Below are 20,937 nucleotides of genomic sequence, written 5' to 3'. Positions count from 1 at the left end.
AAATGCTGCTTTGATTTGTCATAATCAAAACTACTTGAAGGCAAGGCCAGCATTCCCTAGCATAGCCGTTCCCTATATTTAGACAGTAAATATATGTCGTTATAGCTGCTGTGCTCAACTATTTTGTCTTTTCAATCTTTCACTCATATGTTTACAGGTCTTCTATTTTTGACAGCAGTATCTGATACTCATCCAGATCAGTTTGTGTACAAAACGTTGCCTCCCAGCATACAGGTGGACAAATCAGTGGATGTAATGATGAATAGCTACTTAGGTTTGTGACCACCTGAGGTGGCAGCATCTGGTCACACAATCTTCAGACCTTTAACATGATATTCTCCTTTCCATTCTCATTACAAATACATTGCAAGTAAAAGCATGTGACAGCAGGGATTCAGACAAAGAGTAACTTGTAAAATAAGCTGGCTTCAGAGAAGCACTGATTTGTGATGCATTTCTCCAAACCCTCTCATTTCTCCCACAAAGTGGACTCCTCTTCCTGATTTTTTTGAAACTGTCTCATTGTGAATTGCTGTAATTGAGAATTTCAATAGTAGTGGTGAAGTGTTTGAAAAGGGAGATTACTATCTGCTGGCTGCTATTTTCTTCCTTGCAGTGTGCATCATCTTATTTTGAGCTTTATTGGCTATGTCAGTATATGCATTATATTGTTTTTGTTCCATTTTAAATGTACTTTTAAATCTTATTAACTTTTATAAAGATACTTGAGACTAAATTTATTCAGACGTGTCCTTTAGAGCTGCATTAAATTAAAATTGCCAATTTTGCCACTACTGGATAAAGTGATTCTCAAATACTGTATTACATCATTTAATGTAGAATATTAAGCATGGACAGTACATCTTGCATGTAACAGAGTTTATTGACTTGTATGTAGAAGTTTTATAATGATTTTGTCGAAGGTGAAATACTCAAGCTATATTCAAGTGGTAATGTTTAGTCCTTTCTAAGCCAATATGTTTAAAAAAAATTATCTTGTACTTACTGTCTGCAAAATGGAGACCTGAGTGAGCAATGAAATAGTACATTTTGTGGGGGAGATAACTTAAACAGAATATATTGAAAGAGTATAAACTTATAAACATGCATTCACCAGTTCAAAGAGAAACATAGAATTGCCAGTGTATCATACTGTGTTTTAGAAAACTTCTATTCAATATGCCACTTTAATATAGTAGAGTTATTTAGTTTTCCTGTTAACAATATGAGCACTAAGTTGTTTGTTTCTTTCTCTGTTAAAGGTTTCTCTTTGGACTCTGGTAAAGGAATCGTCTCCCAAGATGAGATGACTTTTGTGTCTGGTGCACCAAGAGCCAACCATAGTGGAGCAGTTGTTTTACTGAAAAAAGAGAAAAATCAGAGAGCACTTACGCTGGAGCACATGTTTGAAGGAGAAGGGCTGGCCTCTTCTTTTGGTTATGATGTGGCTGTTGTGGATCTCAACAGTGATGGGTATGGCCTTGGTTAACTTACGCTGCCTATATAGGATAGCAGACTGACTCATTTCTGCTTTGGTTTTTACATTTGAAGTGTAAAGAACAATCTTACATGTTTTGCTGGAGGAAATGGTGAGTGTGTCAGAAAGTCACGCAGAACACAGTCCATGTTTTTAACTACAGAAATGAGTTGTACTTAAATTCATGAGATTAGTGTAAACGAAGAAATAATACCAAAGGAAGACCCAAGAAGTTTCTTGTATGTGGTGTAGGGAATGTAATTGGCTTGCAGTCTTAGTGGATCCTCTGCCAGCTGTTTTTGCATGACTAGTTGAAAGTACTTTTTAATCACCTCTGTTCAGCAGCAGGTTGATTGATGACCTTGAGACTGCAGTCTCTATGAGTTCTTTTTAGAGTTCTTCAGTACAAGCACTGAAGGGGTTTTTTTCCCCTTCTTTAAGATGGCAAGACATTGTTGTTGGAGCCCCACAGTACTTTGACAGAAGTGGAGATATTGGTGGTGCTGTGTACATCTACATTAACCAGCAAGGCAAATGGGAAGGAATAAAACCTGTTCGCTTAAATGGGACCACTGACTCGATGTTTGGTCTTGCAGTTGAAAATGTTGGGGACATTAATCAGGATGGATATCCAGGTGAGTGAAAAATGACTAACTGGGGAACGTGCATGATTTTTGTGCTAATGCCACACTTTGAACAGTTGTCTTTATCACAACTGAAAGCTGCAGAAAGAATAAGAATTATTTATATATTGCAACTTATTTTCAACAGATATTGCAGTAGGGGCTCCATATGATGGTTTTGGCAAAGTATATATTTATCATGGATCCAAGAATGGAATAAATACAAAACCAGCACAGGTAATGTTAACTTCTACTGTATATAATTACTCTTGCACAAAATTAAGCGAATGATGGAGCTCTCTATCTTTTGTCTTTCCGTTACTGTAATTGGGCGGTGGATATGCATAGTTATTTACAGGAACCTTCAAAGATTGTAATGCTGACAAAGGAATTAGGTGTTCTTTATTTTTTAATGTGCATTTTCCTCCCTAGGGACAGTCCATTGGTACCAATAATACAAAGAGAAGTGAAAGAATTAGTAGATGCATAAGTTTTTCTTTTTGAGAAATTCTGGGATTTCTGAAATTGTTCCTTGCCCTTGATTCAGATAAAATGCTCGCATTAATGGAGAGTTTTCGCTTTGGAAATAACTATATATATATTTTTTTTTCTCTTCTTCTGGAGATATTGTTTTCTTCATTTTTATCTTCCATGACTTCCTTCTTTCCTTTTTTCACAAACAATTGTTTGTGCCTTTTTTTTTCTTTCCTTGAGGACCATTATGTTCAGTTAGCAAGGTGAGAAGGGAATTTAATTATACTTTCTAGAATACTGTTAGAATATTTTCTAGAGTATGTTTTTAAGTTTCAAGTGCCTAAACTGCCTAAATATTACAAGTGAAGAATGGATGGGCAAAATTTCTATACAAAGGACATCATATTCAGTGTTATTTATCTGAAGATACAAGTTTTCTTTTTTGTTCCATAAGGTAATTATCACTTAAGTATTTCACTTTTATAGCTTTCAGTGTCTGAATTCCCTCAATCTGTTTGCTCTTTAGATTCTTGATGGTGAAAAAACAGGCACCAATTTCTTTGGTTACTCTATTGCTGGAAACATGGACCTGGATAAAAATTCCTACCCTGATATTGCTGTTGGTTCCCTTTCAGATTCTGTATCTGTGTTCAGGTATTACGTTACAGGACTGTAATTATACCAAGATTTTCAGTTTTCTAAAAACAAACTGCTTAGAAATAACAAAATAGATGTTTGGCCTGGAGTGTATTTTTGCTGTTAGAAGTTGGAAATTCTGAGAAAAAATATCCATGAATTGATTTGTTACTTTATTCCCTGTTCCTTATTGAGAAGCTACCTTCCGATTAGTGCAGGCTAAGAGGGTGAGTGTGTGCAATTGCTGTGGGATGCTGATGTGCATTGCTGCTGTTATATAACAGTAATCCTACTTTATTTAAGATAGAACAAAATAAAGGAAAACCTCACTTCCATAGCTGAGACATAAAAGTGCTGAGGCTGTGATGGGGTCTACGAAACAGCACTGAAGAAGCACTGCAGCCAGGATCCTGTTTGATTTCTCTAGCACAGGCCTTAATTAAGGATGTACTAGGATGACCTTATGGTCTTTTACAGACCAGTTTTTCTTTTAATGTTACTGTTAAGCTGAATTCACTAGTAATGAGCAGGAAGAGGACTCTCTTCCTCAGAGCAGTGAATCCTGTATGAAGTTTGAGGCTTTGGTGGTGATTATTAGGTCTCCAAAAGGGAGGGATGGAACTGCCAAACTGGTTATCCTAATTTTGGTGGTGAAAAGAAGTCTGCCCTTCAGGGAGAATTGCCTTTCCTACAATCTTTTGATGATTCTGTCTCTAACGTGTATGGAATCTGTGTGTGTAATTGGAATGCCTTTAAATACACTGAAACAGTGTGTAACAAAAGCACATTGCTTGTGGAAGGGAATAAACTAGCTGGAATAGACGCTCAGTAGATTATTAAATGCTCTACTTAGTCAAAAGAAGCATTAATTATAAGGGCATTACAAAAAAAAAACAACTTGTAGAAGTGAGAACTGAACTTTTATGCTTATGAACAGCAAAGTTAAATGTGATGAAAAGGGTGAGGTGGCTTGTTTGGACTCTGGTTTAAACAGCTGCCTTTTCTTATCCCCCATCCAAAAAGGGAAAGAAAGGAAAAGTTGCAAGGCTGAATCATGATTGCAGTCTGCATGCAGAGGAATCAGGATATAAAAGCATTGTTTCCCGTAGCCATCCAGGCTCCACATTAAAGCTGTTTTGGACATTAATCTGAATGAACTGTAGTACCTACAGTTGCTCACAAGGGCTGAATTACCACTGGTATGGGAATCATCGCTTTGAATTTCCTGTGTGTATAAAATAACAACCATAACATTGCATTAATGTACCCTGCTCCCTCATTAGGCATTTCCTACTCACTGTTGTAGTCACTTATTCTGACTTGCTTAGCTTAGCTTTAAATTGTTTTGTTTCTTACTATTATGAAAGCCAAATCCCATGTTTCTTGGGGTGTCTTTGCTGTAAATCAGTGCAGGCATAGAGACATCTGGATTCATATGAACTGTTGCATTAATTCTAACTGAAACTCTTCCTTATTTTACCCTTTCTTTTCATTCCTTGTTTTTTTTTTTTTTCCCCCAAATAAAGATCTCGACCTGTCATAAGCATTACAAAAAGCATTACAGTACAGCCTGACAAACTTGACCTAAAGAAAAAGAACTCTGAAGACCCCAGTGAAATATGGTAATGTTTGAGTTGTTCTGTCAGAAGTTGTGGTGTATTGACATTTGTTAGATTCGTTCAGTCAGTTATTGTTAGAGTGGGGGGGAATATGACGGCCAATCAGTGTCGCTTTGCAACTTAGGACTGTTAACATTTCGGTATATTAACATTAAGGTATCTTAACTTGAACAGCTTTCTCATTAATAGAGATGTGAAAGCAAATTCCAGAAGTTTTTTTTTCTAATTGCTCATTAAACATTTTTTACTAGCTTTGTTAATTCAGTTTAGTAAGCAGCAAATGATTGTTCTAGCATGAAAAGCAGAGTCATAAGACTCATAACATAATTCAGTGGACTATTAAAACTTTCCAGTCCATTGGACCATGTCTTATTAATTTTAATTTCTCTGCACTTTTTACAGGATGGATGTGAAAGCATGTTTTCAGTATACTGCAAACCCTCGTAATTTAAATCCAAGAATAAGTAAGTTTTAAAGAGAAATAATTTTAATCTTTGTTGTGTGTGTGTGTGCATGTGCATATATATATATATGTATGTATATATATAAAACTTAAGGTGGTATCATGGAAGAATTGTACTTAAAACATAATGACTCATCTCAAACTATGACAGTAATAAATCTCCGTATTAATAGGAGGCTGGGGGTCTGTATCATAAATGTAGTTAAAAATGTAAAGCATCAGTTTCTTATATATCCTGTTTTTTTTTTTTCCTCTTAAGTTGTTACAATGCTGCTGTTATTACACTTCTGAAAACTCTGTAGTATTTTGAGAGGAAATAAGAAGAATTTTAAGTCCTAACCTCCTCTTCTTCTTGTGGTGTTTGGGTTTTTGAGTTACGTGTAAAATCCATAGAGGTACTTGAATAGGGTGTTGGTCCCTTGAGCAGCTCAAGTGCTTTCAGCATTCGGAAGCCACTCACATGCATGCTCCTAAAGACTGGCAAATCAGCTTGCTGAGCACAGAGATGGTTAAAAAATTGACATGTCAAACATGGTATTCCCTGCCTCAACAGACATAGCTAGAAAGCTTGAGAATACCGCTTTCGGTATTCAAATATTGACCTCAAAATCCTGCTGACTACTTAGCTTAGGTGCTACCTGGTACAAGACAGAAAGCAAGGAATCATGTCAGAGCATTTATGGTTTCTTATCTTAGCCCTCTACTGGCTCTACAGAATCAATTACAACTGCTCCAGCCAGCTCTAAATAATAGTTAAGTAAAGGAGGATTTTGTTTAGAAGTTTCCATTGGATACATGTCCCCTCAGATAGAGAGGGGTAAACAACAGATGGAGAATGTTTTGTAAATACTGAGAATTTGTGAAAGTTAGCACTGAGTGAAACTATTCTAGAATGTTGCTGTTAAATCATACTTAAATAGTTTTTCTTTGTAACCATGGCAAGGTTTCTTCCTTGTAGCAAACTACTTTATTTCTTCATATAGAGATCAACTATACATTTGAAGCGGAAAATGAGAGGAGACAATTAGGCCTGCCATCTAGGGTACGGTTTAAGGACTATCTATCTGATCAGTTCACTGCAAGTACCACCCTCATGGGGCAGAACTCCAAACAGTGCGTGACAGCCAAACTTGTTCTGCAGGTAAGGCAGAGTATTTAATTTTTATTTCATTTATAACAAAACATGCTCTTTCAGCCTCCTGGTATCTTTGTATGCAACTTAAAAATCACGTGCAATGTAAGGCTTAGAAATGAGAAAAACAGTAGTACTTTACTATTCCTTGCAAACATGGTGCTTCCTCCTCCTGCCTTTCTTTCAAAGAGTGAATAAAAGTTGCAGCCAGTGCAGTGTGCTGTGGAAGTTAAGAGAGCCGAACCAATTTAGAACAATAGACAGTCAAAAAATGCCAAAAATTGAGAGCTATTGGAAAACACAGAATTAGTGGTAGAATTTAATGGTGTGACTGACTAGGAAAAGGATTTCAAGCCATGGGTTTTAGATGGTTTGAATGGGCACAACAGGAAAACTTGGTCTGCACTCTCTTCTCACTTTGCTACTATGTTGACCCCTAAAGGCAACACTGTTCTAGTGTGTTATTTTATTGTTATAGCATGTTTCATTTGCCTGAGCTACCATTATTCCTAGTAATTCCTAACTCTAAGAGAAGTAATCAGATCAGGAAGCCAGAAAAAAAGATACAGTAAGGCTGGGATTTGTTGTGTTCATGCATATTTTTAGAAAATTACGTGTTTCTAAATAGTGAATAGTTGTAATACTGCGAAATGTAGCAAAGCTTTACTACTTGTTCTAAAATGTGTATCAAAAGGTAGTTTTGAGGTTGTTTTTCTTCTCTACACTGTGTGCTAACTGTGCCATTTGAAATTTTTATCAGGAAAAAATTAAAGATAAGCTGCGCCCAATTCCTATAGCAGTCAGTGTTAATATTGCTGGCCTGGAGTCTGGCTCATCATCCACCAGAAAAGAGAGAGCACTTCCGGACCTTATACCAATACTAAATTCAAATGAATCTCAAACAAAGATCACAAAAGTAAGCCTTTAATATCATATTTTCCTAGAAATCTGTACCATGAAAGTCACCGAATGCTAAAGTCTGTAGAAAACTAAATTGTGACCAAAGGAAATAAGTGGTGTGGCTCTGGACTGGCTTATGTTCTGTGCTTTGTTATGAATGTGTCAAAATGTTCTGAATTTAGTCCTGCATTTCTTTTGTGATATAAGAGAAAATAATATGGCTGTTAGGCTTTTACTATTCCCCTCTCCTTCCCAGCATGTCTAGGAGGAAGTATGCTTTTAGATAAGAATGGGAATCTTTCATCTTCTGCAGTGCAGACTTATCCCACATAACAACAAGAAAAAAACCGTGCAGCCTAATTCCTTCGTGGATAGGATGCTGTAACAGCATTAGAGCTCTGCATCAGTGACATATCTGGGAAAGTTACTGAGCTCCCTGTAGCTGCTTTATGCGCTGAACATCAGAAATCAGATTTTAAGCTAATACCACGTGGCATGCAATAAAAATGCTTTGGTTTTATTTAGGTGGAGTTCTTGAAAGAAGGATGTGGCGAAGACAATGAATGTCACAGCAATCTGAAACTTCAGTACCGGTTTTGCACTAGAGAAGGAAATGAAGACAGATTTACCTATTTACCAATGTAAGACTTGATTTAGCAGTGACTACTAAAATTCAAATTATTGACAAGTGCTGAAAATAAAACAACTTTTTAGACTATTCTGGGAGATGGAACAGCTTTGTTGTGTTGGCCTGGCAAATAGAGTCCTGTGTAGTTGTAGGTGTCAGGGTGACAATCATGGGGGAGTGGGGCTGAGCTTTAGAAGAAGAGTGATGGTACAGAGTCAAACGGTGGATGTAAAGCGGCTGCAACCATGGAGATTTGGTCTGAAATTTAGAAGGTTTCTAGCTGCTGGAGAAATGATGACCAGCTTTGCAGTAGATCTGTGTGGTACTATTAAATGTATAGTTACAGTATGCTCTTGTCCACTAGCCTAAGGAGCAGTTAAGAGAAGTTAATGGCAAAATTGTTACACTGTAACAGAAAGCCAGCATCCCATTGCACCCCTCCTCCTTGGAGGGCCAGTGGTACTAGAAAGGAGATGTAAAAAAGAAAACACAGAAGGAAGTATGTTTACTTACTGTGAACAGTCAGCCTTTAGCAGAGGGTGCCACAGAAATACTATGACCATTCCTATGTTTATGTTCTTTACAGTAATTCTTCACTAAGAGAGAGAATTATGTTTGGGTAAACCATAGTAAGAAACAAACTTTGAAACACATTTGTTTCCTTTATGCACAGCTCTGTGTATTCTGTTTCTGCAGTGAAAATGGCATTCCAGTGCTCCTTTTAAAAGATCAGAAAGATATTGCCCTGGAAATAACAGTGACAAATAATCCATCTGATGCAAGAAATCCACAGAAAGATGGAGAAGATGCATACGAAGCTAAACTAATTGCAACTTTTCCAGATAGTCTGACTTATTCTGCATTCAGGGAGATGAGAGGATATCCTGTAAGTGTTTTTAAGAGAAAGGGTATTCAAATTTTAAAATGTTTTAAGCGTAAATTGAATTACAAATGTGTTCTATTTATTCAGGAAAAACAGCTCACGTGTGGTGCTAACCAAAATGGCTCTCAAGCAGAGTGTGAACTTGGAAATCCGTTCAAGAGAAATTCCAATGTGAGTTGTACTTACTTTATTCAAGCTATACAATTTGATTCCTGACTGCAGTCTTTCAAAGTTTCTATGTCATAACTGGAAATTTGGCCTAGATCTGTCTTTTAACTTTAGAATTTGATGGTGTGTTACTATAATATTGCACATATTAATATCTTTTTGAAAACATTCACGTTTCCTCGATGTTCTTTCTCACCTAGGTAACCTTTTATCTGATCTTAAGTACCACTAAAGTGAATGTTGATACAACAGACTTGGACATTAACCTAAAGCTGGAGACGTAAGCTTTCTTTGTGTGTGTGTGTTTGTGCGCATTATATTTTGACATATGGCCGTAAACATTTTGAATTAGTGGTTTGATTCATAAATGCAATTATGAAATGTAAAATGAAAAACTTCTAAACTTGTAAAATCAGCAGCGCTGTTTCCTTTCCGTTGTAGAACAAGTACTCAAGTAAATTCAACTGCAATTACAGCCAGTGCTAAAGTGGTTCTTGAATTGCTTTTGTCGCTCACTGGGTAAGTTTGATAGCAGAACAAATAGGGTTGCAGGCTGGGGGGGAGCACCTCTGCCGCAGACTTCATTACAACCTGATTTGTTTCCTTGTACCTGAACAGAGTGGCTAAGCCTTCTCAGGTATATTTTGGAGGTAACATCGTTGGTGAGAGTGCTATGAAATCTGAAGATAATATTGGAAACCTCATAGAGTATGAATTCAGAGTGAGTAATTTAGAACAGTTTCTCCTTTTGTGTGTGTTAATTCTCAAAAACGTTGCTGGATTTAAAAATAGATTTTTCCAAACTGCGGGAGCAGGATCTGTTTCTTTCTGTGTCAAAAGTTTGTCGTAAACTTGGATTTTGCTACAGTTGTGTAGACAAATGATTTGTTAAGTCTAAACAGTGGGTGTTTCATATGAAGACAGACTTCTAAACATCAGCAGCTTAATGTTATGAATTTTTGATCTTATAAGCTTGACATTTAGTTGCCTTCCAGCTGTGCTAGTTTTCATATACATTTTGTCTTTAAGGTGCTTTCATTGTCTTTTAGTGGCTTTCTAATTTCCTGTTATCTGCATGACTCCAAGTCAGTAATGGTGATAAATCTCTTTGGAACAGATTGCACAACGTAAAGAAAGTTTATTTTCACAGGTAACCAACTTGGGCAGGCCACTGAAAACATTTGGTACAGCTTCCCTGGACATCCAGTGGCCAAAAGAAGTTAGCAATGGTAAATGGCTGCTGTATTTGATGAAAATAGACTCCAAGGGCTTGGAAAAGATTTCCTGTCAACCACAGAATGAAATCAATTTTTTGCATGTTGCGGTACGTTATCCTATCTTCCTGTATTCACTAATGGCTTCACCATTAAAACACCACAGCATGTGATAACAGAGTGTAAGAGCTTACCTCCAGAAGGAATTTTTTTGTCTTAGGAAAGTTGTAAGCATGATAGATAAACAATATGTTAGGGGCTAAGATTGTTAAGAGAATTGGTAAAATAGATAATGAAGTAAACTGAAGGACAGATGCTATGTCTCGGTGATTATATCTGCACTGGTACCTTTGGCTCTCAAAGGATGAAACTGTTCTTAGCTTTAATGCATTTCATCAACATTACTGAAATCTGTTTATTTTCCTACATGGAAAAAATAAAAAGTAACCACTGGCCCAGCATGAGGGGGAATTCCCTGTACTTTTTTGAAGGAGAAAAAGCTTGCGCTTACTTGTAGTGTATTTCTTGCAAATAAACACATTTATCAAACAGGAGTTTCATTATGCCAATCTAGCAAGCTTTTCTAAGCCCCATGAGCCCTCATTTTCATTGTTTTTCATATAATCTCAAGGTCATCTGAAAGAACTTGTAATTGTAGCTACTAAAACTGCACGCACTTAAACCTGTTCTCATCCGTTGACCGTTACTAAACTTTCTGTGATTATATATTTCAAAAAAAAACCAAGCCAGTGTGTACTGACCATATCATCTGTAAATCTATTAACACAGTAACATTAATGCCATATACACAGAACAAAAACAGAAACAGCATGAAAAGCCTTTTCTAAAAACTCATTGACGTGTCAAAAGAAAGTAAGCAGTTGCTTTTTAGTGGTTAATCTCAAATTTTCATGATTCTGTTATTAGCAATGAATGTAGAAAAAGGGGGATGTATAACAATAATCATACTGATCTAGGAACAAGAATTGTTTTTGTCCTATACGAAGAGACAGAATTAAGACAGAATTGTGACAAAAACACTTTATTTTAAAGGAATCCCATAACTCAAGAAGAAAGCGTGAGATTGCAGAGAAGCAGATTACAGACAGCAAGACATTTTCTTTGTTTTCAGAAAGAAAATATAAGACCTTGGTAAGCATAATGCATCAACTAGTCTTGTTGGACATTTCCCTTTCCACTCTTAACAGGGCTTTTTGGAGTTTGGCAGTGTGAAAAATGATAGGGCTTTGATTTGTTTCTATCTTAAATCCAAGCATTGATGCTTTTAGAATTTGTTAATTCTTATTTACCTGCTGAGGTGAGAAAACTAGGAAAGAATTTCTCCATAGTTATCTATGCTAAAATAAACACTAATTGCACCTTCATCATATTTTCCCATTGCTGTTGGTACAGATTTTGGTTCTTGTGCCTAAATACCATGTTTAGAGTCCAATTTTAAATCCTGATGCAGAATTGTGAAGATGCTTTTACGTGTAAAATTTGTAACTGCAGGACTGCAAGGTGAATGCACGGTGTGTGGACATAAAATGTCCTCTGAAAGGTTTTGACAGCAAGGCATCGATTTTGCTGCGTTCCAGACTGTGGAACAGTACTTTCTTGGAAGTAAGTCCTCTTGCCATTTCTGAAAGTTTAGAGTTCTCTCCTGTCATATGTCTAGTAACTGATTTTATTTTGGAACAGGAATACTCCAAAATGAACTACCTGGACATTCTTGTTAGAGCCTCAATCAGTGTTCCTGCTGCAGCTAAGAACGTCAAACTCACAAATGAAGCTGCTCAGGTAGGTTCAGCACTTAATGCTAGCCACAGATCATGTTATGTTTCCAACTTATCTCAAAGACTGGAAAAGATAAACTGTTCTAAGCAAAAGGAGCTAATATATTGGATTTTTAAAATCAAATTTTGAATTTGTGATCTTTTACACATTCTATTTGGTTGAAAAACTTGCTGCTGTATTGAAATGATACCCATAGGAACTTTTTCTTCAAAGACATTTGGTAATGAGAGAAGTAGGGAAAAAAAAAAAACCTATAAATTACAGTTTTATATTAAACATGAATGCTTTTGAAATGCTTTTTCAATCTGTTCATGTTTTCTTTTCCCCTAGGTGCGTGTTACAGTCTTTCCTGCAAAGCCAGTAGCCCTTTATACAGGAGTGCCTTGGTGGATCATCGCAGTGGCTATTTTTGCGGGAGTACTGATGCTTGCGCTCCTAGTGTTCTTGTTATGGAAAGTAAGTTTTTACTTATTTGATTATTTCATGTTTCCTGGCATACAGGTGACAAGAAAAAAATTAAGCAAACAGTTAATTATTTTTTGTTTGCATTTGGGACTCAAAACACAGCAAAACAGCCCAAAATGTACATAACCTGTATCAGTTTCTCAATTTTTGAACATTTGGCATGAGAATGGTCATATAAGAAAATTCATTTCTATCCTTGGTAGGAAATAATTCTGTTTCTAGATCCTCAAAAGGAAATGTCTAAAACTTTGGCCAGACTTCAAAACACCTGGCCAGAGAGACTGTAGGTACTTCAATACAGATGGATAATAACTGGGGCTGCTGGGTTAGGTGTAAAACTTTGTGAACTTTCCACAGATGTTTTAGGAGGGCTTTTTTCTCATGGTATTTCTAATGCTATTCAACTCAAGAGTAGACAGGGGAAAAAAAATACAACAACAAAAGATACAAAAATAGCACATTACCTGTGTGTTCAATTTCTTTTGTATGGACTCCTTATCTTAGAAACCCAGAAGGAGTAAATTTGTATTTAAAAGGAAAAATTAAGAATTTGCAAAGGAAAAAATACAAGTACTTTTTAAACCCCCTTTGGCATTTTTACAACTAACTGTGTCTCCAAGTAAAATGGGGTAATTACTTTATTCTTATTACTTACTGGCTTCGGCAGTTAATATAAGTTGATGGGAAAGAAGACACTCATTTAGAAAGAGTGGGTGAAGAGGAATATCTTGTCACTTTCCTTTGGAGAAACTGGAGCAGGTGGCATTGTTGGACTTACTGCTTGCTAAAGATGACTTCTCACAGAGTACTTTTGATTTCTTCCTTCTCAAAGAAATGGACAGTCTGTTGCAAATCTAATAAATAATCATTAATGTTTTGGATGGGCTGTTAGGTACAATTACTAGTTTTCTACTGCACATGAAAATGCTCTCATACACACTGTGAACTCTTTCTCTTGATGACAAAAAATCATCTTATGAAGAACAAACACTGTACATCATAGGCAATTATGTGGCTGGGGATGAGACACATGCTCCTGTTGAACAAGTCAAAGCATTTACCCTGTGCATAAATTGGTTTTTATATAGAGATCTTGCTGTCTTTACACACAGCTTTAGTTGCTACAGACATGCTGTATGATTAGTTTTTCTTCAAAAAATAATGCATTAAAAGTTTAAAATTAAGCCTCTAAAATAATATTCCTTACACCTCAGGTTATTTTGCTTTTGTATAGAGTAAGTTAGTCCCAGAAGTTCTCAAAACAGCAGCTGACTTTTCTTGTGAAAACTTCCTAAAACAGGTCAGGCAACCAGCCTGTGAAGGGATTATGGAAAGGTTGTTCTAGTCAGTTCTAATAGGTTTAACTCTTCTTCTGGTCCACTGAAATTGACTAAATACCTTGCTTCCTTGTAGTGTGGTTTCTTCAAAAGAAGTAAGAAAGATCATTACGATGCCACATATCACAAGGCTGAGATCCATGCTCAGCCATCTGATAAAGAGAGGCTTACTTCTGATGCGTAGTATTGATCTACTTCTGTAATTGGTAATTGATGATATTTTTTAATTTTAGCTGTGGTGGCACATGCTGTGGGTGTGGTGGCTAACGATGAAGCTTTTGCTGCATATTTTCTATTAACTTTTGAATTTCAGACTGTTAGTACTTGCTTGCTTATTTTCAGCTTTTAGTGTACATAAACACAGGTCATTACCCTGGTCTAAGAAGCTTTTAGTTCTCTAGAAAACATATTGATCTGTTGCAGTGGTTTTTAGCTTTTTTAACTGATGTTTTAACAAGTTTTGTTTTTTTTTTTTTTTTTTTTTTAAGTTTTAGAGATGGTAATCAGCAATGCAGAGATAATATTTACAGCTAAAACTACCTAGAAAACAAACTTGCTTTATTAACCTTTTACTGCATGCTTATAAATAAAGTTGCTAATACTGAAAGGAATTTTCTGAAATAAAAGGTAGTTGCTGTGGAAACACCTATTTTCATTCAGTTTGGAAAATACTTTTCTAGAAGAAACTTCTCTGCTGAAGCTACAAGGATGCATGACAACTTATGTTTCTTTACTCAACTTTTACTCAAGATAATACATGCCCGTACAGGATATTAATTAGAGATGCTTTGAGATGAGAGGTTGGGAAGGAATTCTTATCTAAAATCTGTTGAAACTACATGTAATTAAATCTGCATTACAAGATGGACTAAATTTTTATCTATGCTTTGTTGTTTTTTTTTTCCTCTTAAAAGACAGGTCTATTGAAAATTTATTTTTAAACAAGTCACAAATGAAACCCTACCTCTTTTGTTTTTTTTGCTAGTAGTATGTAATCACAATTTGGCACAATGTCTTGTACTTTCGGTCTTGACTTCAGAAACCTATCAACATGTCAAATGTTTGCCAGTCATCATCTCTGTACCGTTGTGGGCAAAGCTCATTTTATTTTGAATCTTCATTTCAATCTTAAGCAGTTAAAAAAAAAAAAAAAAAAATCAGGTTTTATAGTTGTTTTGATTAACAAGAAAACTTTCAGGGCACAAACAAGGTTTACTGTATTTCATTGAGGGAGGTGTTCAGCAGAGAATTTACAAAATTTAAATTTAAATAGTGTAATTTTTCACTTTGTGGCAAATTAAGCAAGACTTGTGCTCTAGTACTGTACATGTATGGTTAGTTAAGGTAGTATAGTAGTGATGGTGCTTTGAAAAGACGACCACTAGTGTAAGCTTTCCTTGAAAGCCCTGGAAATCTTTCTACAAGTTTAATGGTAAATTACGTCAACGTACAGGAAGGTAATGAAGTACATACCTTCCTTTGATTCAGGAGAAGTAAGTGCTCCTGAACTGCATGTACACCTTTGTTTAGCATGGCGTTTTCTCGATTATATGACAGAACAACTTTAGAGGAAGACTCATATGGTCCGTTCTAAGTCTATATCTTTTTGTATTCAGTTTTCTTACCTTTATGAAGAATGCGTTGCCTCTGTAATTGTAGTACTTCTACAGCAACTTCAGTCTAAACTCTTCTTTTTCTCCTCGCCCCAGTGTGGGTTCTTCCAGCGTTCCAGGTACGATGACAGTGTCCCCCGCTATCATGCTGTAAGAATTCGAAAAGAAGAACGAGAGATCAAAGACGGGAAATGCAAAGATCTTGAGACAAAACAGTGGTTCACAAAATGGAATGACAATGAAAGTTATTCTTAGGAAAAAGCTGTTTCCCTCCTCAAAGTTCAGATAGACGATAATGCTTTCGTTAATGGTAAACTCATGGACTTAGACCTATGAACACTATGGACATCTTCACTGTTTGTATGTAGATATTACTACTTATACTGCAGCTTCTGTTTGCACAGTTAAAATTGCTTTGTCAGTTCTTATTGGCACTATTTAATTTCTACTCCGCCTCTTTTTTCCCCCTTCAAATCTAACTCAGGGTTTAGAAGACACTGTGTTGATTTGGGCTCTCTTCTGCAGAACATGCAAACCCACTCTGGCAGGCTTTTTCCTGTGCTCCTCATGTTCCTGGGAATGCTAGCAATGCATGATTGAGATCAGCATAAATTCTCCAGCCTTCCCTTGATGCGTGGTCCCTTACAAACACACTGGCCTTAACATACGTAGCTCAAGTATCGTCTGAAGACCTGCAAATCTATTTTAGTCATAAGCTTTGCTGCCACAATAGCTAGGGCTTACAAAAAGCATCATCTTCAGTTGTATGCACAATAGGTCATGTTGCTCAATTTATAAAATCAGATTATGTAAATCTTGCCCACAACAAATATACACAGGTTGTTTTTTTGTTAGTTTTTTAAAAAGAGGCTTGAATATTAGATGTACTTTTTGTATATATATATTTTAGTCATTTTTGTATTTATTTTTGTTATCAGTTGTTGTCTTTGACTGACTGTTAGGCCAAAGACTTACCTGAATCTTGAAACCACTGTGCTTATGAACTTCAGAAGGTGAGACCTGAGGCTTTCGTTGCATTTTAATAAATCACTGAAGGTGCCAATGCTTTCTAAAACTGTAAATATTTATTCCAGTGACGTACATGGGATTTTTTTTTTCATGATATTTGTAACTTGATCTAATAGGAACTACCAGGTTTTGTAATATGACTTTGTACATTACTTCAGACTATTAAGCAGTTCAGACACCAAGCATAGGTAGGGTTTTTAAGATAGTTTTATACTTTACTAGAAGTGAGAAGTTCTCTGGAAACAGCTTTCCAGCTTCATAAGGACTTCCTGTCTGGCAAAGGGTGTTGACTACTACAACTGTTACAAAGCACTTGACGAGGCTGTATATGCCTAACTTAACTATGAGGATCTGAGCTGATCCACTTTGAGACTACTGAACCCTCTTGAAAACCCGAGCGCTCTTAAGACAACAGCCACAATGCTGTGCTTATCAGCAATCTAACCATTGATTAAAACTACATAAAGAGTTTACCCTTTTTCTTTTATCCTTCTAAAGCACTGGTACTCCTTAAGAATGAAGATTATTTTGGAGTTGTTTATTCCATATAGAACAAAGTTCTGCTCAAGAAGCACGTGTGTTAGTTGTTAGCAGTTTGAACTATGCAAAAACCTTTTGGTACTTTTTCCTCTCAGAGGTGAAAACCTGCAATGAGGGCAGTTGTCAGGTGGCTGATTTCTGCTACTAACTATTAAGATACCTTTTTAGAAGCTATGCTCACCTAAAATACTATCCTTATAGAAAGGGCAGTAATTTAGTAGACTCTTCTTCCTCCCATTAAGTAATCTCAGTACATGACCCTGACAAACGCATTTAGCTGCTCAGTTTTTGAGCTTTCTTAAAAACAGCTTATTCACTGAAAGGCTCAGCAGCATAAGAAGCCAGGCTAACGAGGTGCTAAGATGCTTGACAACCAACTACTCCCAGCCTCTGATTTCAAAGCAGATTGTGGCCCTCCCCTGTCAAGACCATGAATGTCTTTGCAGTGCTAAACTGAAAATTATTTTCAATAAGTCACATCACTGGTATACCTTTATTTCAAACTATTTTTTTTTAAATATCAGCTAACAATGCTACATCATTCCATTATTAGAAATTACCTGTGGATATTTGTATAGAAGTGTGAAATAAATTTTTTAAAATTAAACATTGTTCTGATAATTGTGGTTTCTTATCATAATTACATGAGATAGTCACAGCTAGGCTCACTGGTACTTCAGAAATGCAAACATCAACATTCACGCTGTAAATATTGCCATTCCCCCTAAGAGACCTGCTCATTGCCAGGGGGCAGATAACTCAGTCTCACACCTGCAGGCCAGCTGCCACAGTTCCTAGCACTCCAACAGCTGGGCCACAGCACTGCTAGGCTTAGAAAAACCAGTCAAGGGTCTGACCCACCTCTGTACCTAGCAGTGAAATATGCTACTGACCAACAACTACTTGGCCACAGGATCCAGTTTCAACTCAAAAAAGACAAAAAACAAAACGACACAGGAAAAAAAGAAAATCTCAAAAGAAACCCTCTGGCTTATCTCTAAATTTAAGACATCAAGTCTTCAAGTTGCTTTGCTAAAAGGAAATCGTAGAATCCAGAAAGTTAGAAAATACTACTGAGATCATCTAGTCCAACCATCACTGCCATACCCACTAACCCACGTTCCCAAGTGCAACATTTGCTCTTCTTGAACACCTCCAGGGATGATGACTGCACTGCCTGCCTGGGCAGCCTGTTCCAGTACCTCACCACTCTTCCAAGAGAAGAAATTTTTCTTAATATTCCCCTGACACAACTTAAGGCAATGACAATCCCTCTTGTCCTATCGCTATTAGCTGGGAGAAGAGGCCAACCACAACCTCCTCTCAGGTCACTGTAGAGAGTGACAAGTTTCCCCTGAGCCTCCTCCAGCCTGAACAATTTCAGTTCCCTTGCTGCCCCTTTCAAGTCTTATGCTCCAGACCCTTCACCAGCTTCATTTTGAAGCAGAGCCCTGAAGATCAGAAGGATTCATACTAGACAAAAACAAAAAAACAAACAACAACAACAAAAAAAAATACCAAATAAACTAACAACACCCCAAAACAGTATTTGTTGTTACAGAGATAGCTCTGCAGCTACAGTTAGAAGTTGCTGCTCTTGGATCACATCAAAGATACAATATTACTACAGGCAGGCTGCTTCCACAACGAAATCCACAAACATTTGTCCACAACAAGAAACAACAGACTTGAAGGAACAGTTAAATGATCTCTTAACAACTCTGCTGGATGGCAGAAGAAAGGCAGGACAGTGATCATCACCACCACAGGCTGTGCCAGCACCACAGCACCAGGCAGGGGCTGAGGGCAGCATGGGTGTGCCCAGATCCCCTATGCAGATCTTCTTCCTGTAACACTGAAATGTGCCATGGAAAACGAATGAAGCCAAATTCTTTTGTGAATAGCTGACCTAATTACTGATACACTTAAGTATAGTATAAAAAAAAAGTACTGTATATACACACACAACATATGTTTTAACATAAATGAAAGCATCATAGTTTAACCAGCATTCTATATGTTCATATTATGCACACAGATACTAGGTAATAAATATATACACTGGAGTGCCACAGATGGTGGCGTATGTATGGTAGCACAAGTGTATAGAATCTGTACTCGTACATACGTATTTGCATCTGTATATGTAATGCATCTATATGAATATATATACATACACAAGGCCTAACGTGTGCACACTGTGGAGCCTGAGGTACACGACTGAAATTCTAGCAAACCACAGCACTTCACTCATGGTTAACCCACAGCACGGCAGACGCAGCTTACATCAGATGCTTTCAAAGGACGGGGCCATGCTGACACATGTTGCGGAGAGCAGCTGATAGGTGGGAGAAGGGCAGGCGCAGGGCACTCCTACAAACACCTCAGGCATCACAATGTAAGCTGAGGTGAAAGCTTTTAAAGATGACCCTAGAACACCTCCCCCATTCTGACCTCACACTGCAGCGCTGTCCCTGCACCAGTGCGTCTGAACAAACAAACAAAAATCCATAATGCAAAGGGCCCGAAAGCTGCTGGCCCACAAACACGGGGCACGTTGGGGAAAGGGGCTCAGGAGCCTGGACCGGCAGCACGAGGCCGGAGATCCCCTGCAGAGACCCTGCCCAGTCCAAGCCCTGCTCAGCGCGGGTCCAAACCGGAGCAGGTTGCTCAGACCCAGGCCAGCTCTTTAACAGCTACTTCTGCAGCCTCTCTAAATGAGCAACCTACACCAGTGGCTGACCAGCCTCACAGCAGAAGTCTTCCTATATTTAAGGAGGATTTCCTCCGTACAGTGGCCCTGTTGCCGGTCAGTGCTCTTATGTGGCTTGGCCTCCATGGTGCCCACTCCAGCAGGAACTTGCATGCTCTCAGGATCAATCCCAATCCTGCTCTCCTTGGGCTGAGTACGCCTGCTCCAGCTGCTTCTAGCACGCATATTACTCCCAACCACTCACCCCTCACAGCCCTCACTGCCCTGTGCAGGGAGCCTCCAGTGCCCCATCTCCTCCTCTCAGCATGAAGCAGCTGCTTACTGCCAGCTCACTTCTAAGGAGCACAAAGCACCACACTGCCCACATTGCATTACTATACCCCATGCACAGCCAACTGTGATCCTCACAAGAAGAAAGCAGCAGTGCTTCACCCCTCCTCATCCCACAAAAACAAGGGTGCAACTGCAGTATAAGCTTTGTTTTTCCGACAGAGACACCCACCATCATCAATTCCAATTTCTGCTTTCTGACCCTGACTCACAGGGATGTGGCAAAAATTCACAAACTCAAATTTAATTGCATACTGGATAAAGAGATACAAAGACATCCCTATGCTCTTCTTGAACCATTGGTAATTTGATACAAATTCATACAGATGACACTCCACATTTTAGATCAACCTTGTTGCTATTTTTTATACACTTTTAATTCTACTTGTGTAAAAAAGTAAGGGATGAAAGCCACAACAAACCAGCAGAACTCCGTGAAATGTTCCTAGCATAGCAAAAGCAAGGAAAGTTATTGATAAAAATGTGAGAGCAAAGACAAGCCTTTGTACAGAGGAAGTGCACCAGCTGAAAAACCATGGGGGCACACCAGAGAGCATCAAAGGAAAGACTATAAGTTGTTGAAAAAAAGAGAGACCAATATATTCTACCTGTGCCCAGAAGCGGGACAATTTGGGATTTGAATCTACAACGTAGCTAGTCTGGAAAAGGGAGAAAAAGAAAAAAAACACAAAACCAGCAGTATGTGCAGCAGCCGGGCACAGTGACTTCCACTAAGTGTTGTTTACAGTCTGACCATAACAAAACAAAACTCTTCCTATGAAACACTCTACAAGAATGATATGCCCTCAATTATCTTTTTAAACCTTAAATGCTGTTAAATTTTAGATTGAAATTGAAAAGATGCAATTGGTTAGGTTAAAACAAAAGCTTACGCT

General features: G+C 37.6%; 1 protein-coding gene and 1 long non-coding RNA gene across 6 annotated transcripts in view; one reads left to right on the top strand and one right to left on the bottom strand.

Annotated features, from left to right (window-relative positions):
• Positions 1 to 17,605, top strand: part of ITGA6 (integrin subunit alpha 6) — a 39,438-nt gene extending 21,833 nt beyond the window's left edge. For 3 of the 5 annotated variants that reach the window (XM_085227600.1, XM_085227598.1, XM_010713747.4), the window contains exons 6-25: positions 1,263 to 1,473; positions 1,919 to 2,112; positions 2,249 to 2,337; positions 3,101 to 3,228; positions 4,737 to 4,832; positions 5,232 to 5,293; positions 6,276 to 6,433; positions 7,185 to 7,340; positions 7,850 to 7,965; positions 8,649 to 8,838; positions 8,923 to 9,006; positions 9,204 to 9,283; positions 9,445 to 9,522; positions 9,622 to 9,724; positions 10,154 to 10,327; positions 11,271 to 11,369; positions 11,730 to 11,840; positions 11,919 to 12,017; positions 12,345 to 12,470; positions 15,526 to 17,605. In XM_085227600.1, coding sequence (XP_085083726.1) covers positions 1,263 to 1,473; positions 1,919 to 2,112; positions 2,249 to 2,337; positions 3,101 to 3,228; positions 4,737 to 4,832; positions 5,232 to 5,293; positions 6,276 to 6,433; positions 7,185 to 7,340; positions 7,850 to 7,965; positions 8,649 to 8,838; positions 8,923 to 9,006; positions 9,204 to 9,283; positions 9,445 to 9,522; positions 9,622 to 9,724; positions 10,154 to 10,327; positions 11,271 to 11,369; positions 11,730 to 11,840; positions 11,919 to 12,017; positions 12,345 to 12,470; positions 15,526 to 15,684 — 2,513 coding nt within the window. In that variant the 3' untranslated portion in view covers positions 15,685 to 17,605. Of the gene's footprint in view, positions 1 to 1,262; positions 1,474 to 1,918; positions 2,113 to 2,248; positions 2,338 to 3,100; positions 3,229 to 4,736; positions 4,833 to 5,231; positions 5,294 to 6,275; positions 6,434 to 7,184; positions 7,341 to 7,849; positions 7,966 to 8,648; positions 8,839 to 8,922; positions 9,007 to 9,203; positions 9,284 to 9,444; positions 9,523 to 9,621; positions 9,725 to 10,153; positions 10,328 to 11,270; positions 11,370 to 11,729; positions 11,841 to 11,918; positions 12,018 to 12,344; positions 12,471 to 13,892; positions 14,023 to 15,525 lie in introns of all 5 variants that reach the window. The other 2 variants (XM_085227601.1, XM_085227599.1) reach the window with 1 other exon arrangement.
• On the bottom strand, positions 1,261 to 15,579 carry LOC109368578 (uncharacterized). Its single transcript, XR_002116751.3, has 2 exons — positions 15,442 to 15,579; positions 1,261 to 13,333 (listed from the first exon to the last, which is right to left on the bottom strand). It is a non-coding gene; the product is annotated as an uncharacterized LOC109368578 (long non-coding RNA).
• Positions 17,606 to 20,937: the final 3,332 nt, after the last annotated feature.

The sequence above is a fragment of the Meleagris gallopavo genome, chromosome 7 (assembly GCF_905368555.1).
Source record: "Meleagris gallopavo chromosome 7, MGAL_WU_HG_1.1, whole genome shotgun sequence".
Classification (NCBI taxonomy): Eukaryota; Metazoa; Chordata; class Aves; order Galliformes; family Phasianidae; genus Meleagris; species Meleagris gallopavo.
This window is presented reverse-complemented; position numbering and strand designations above follow the sequence as displayed.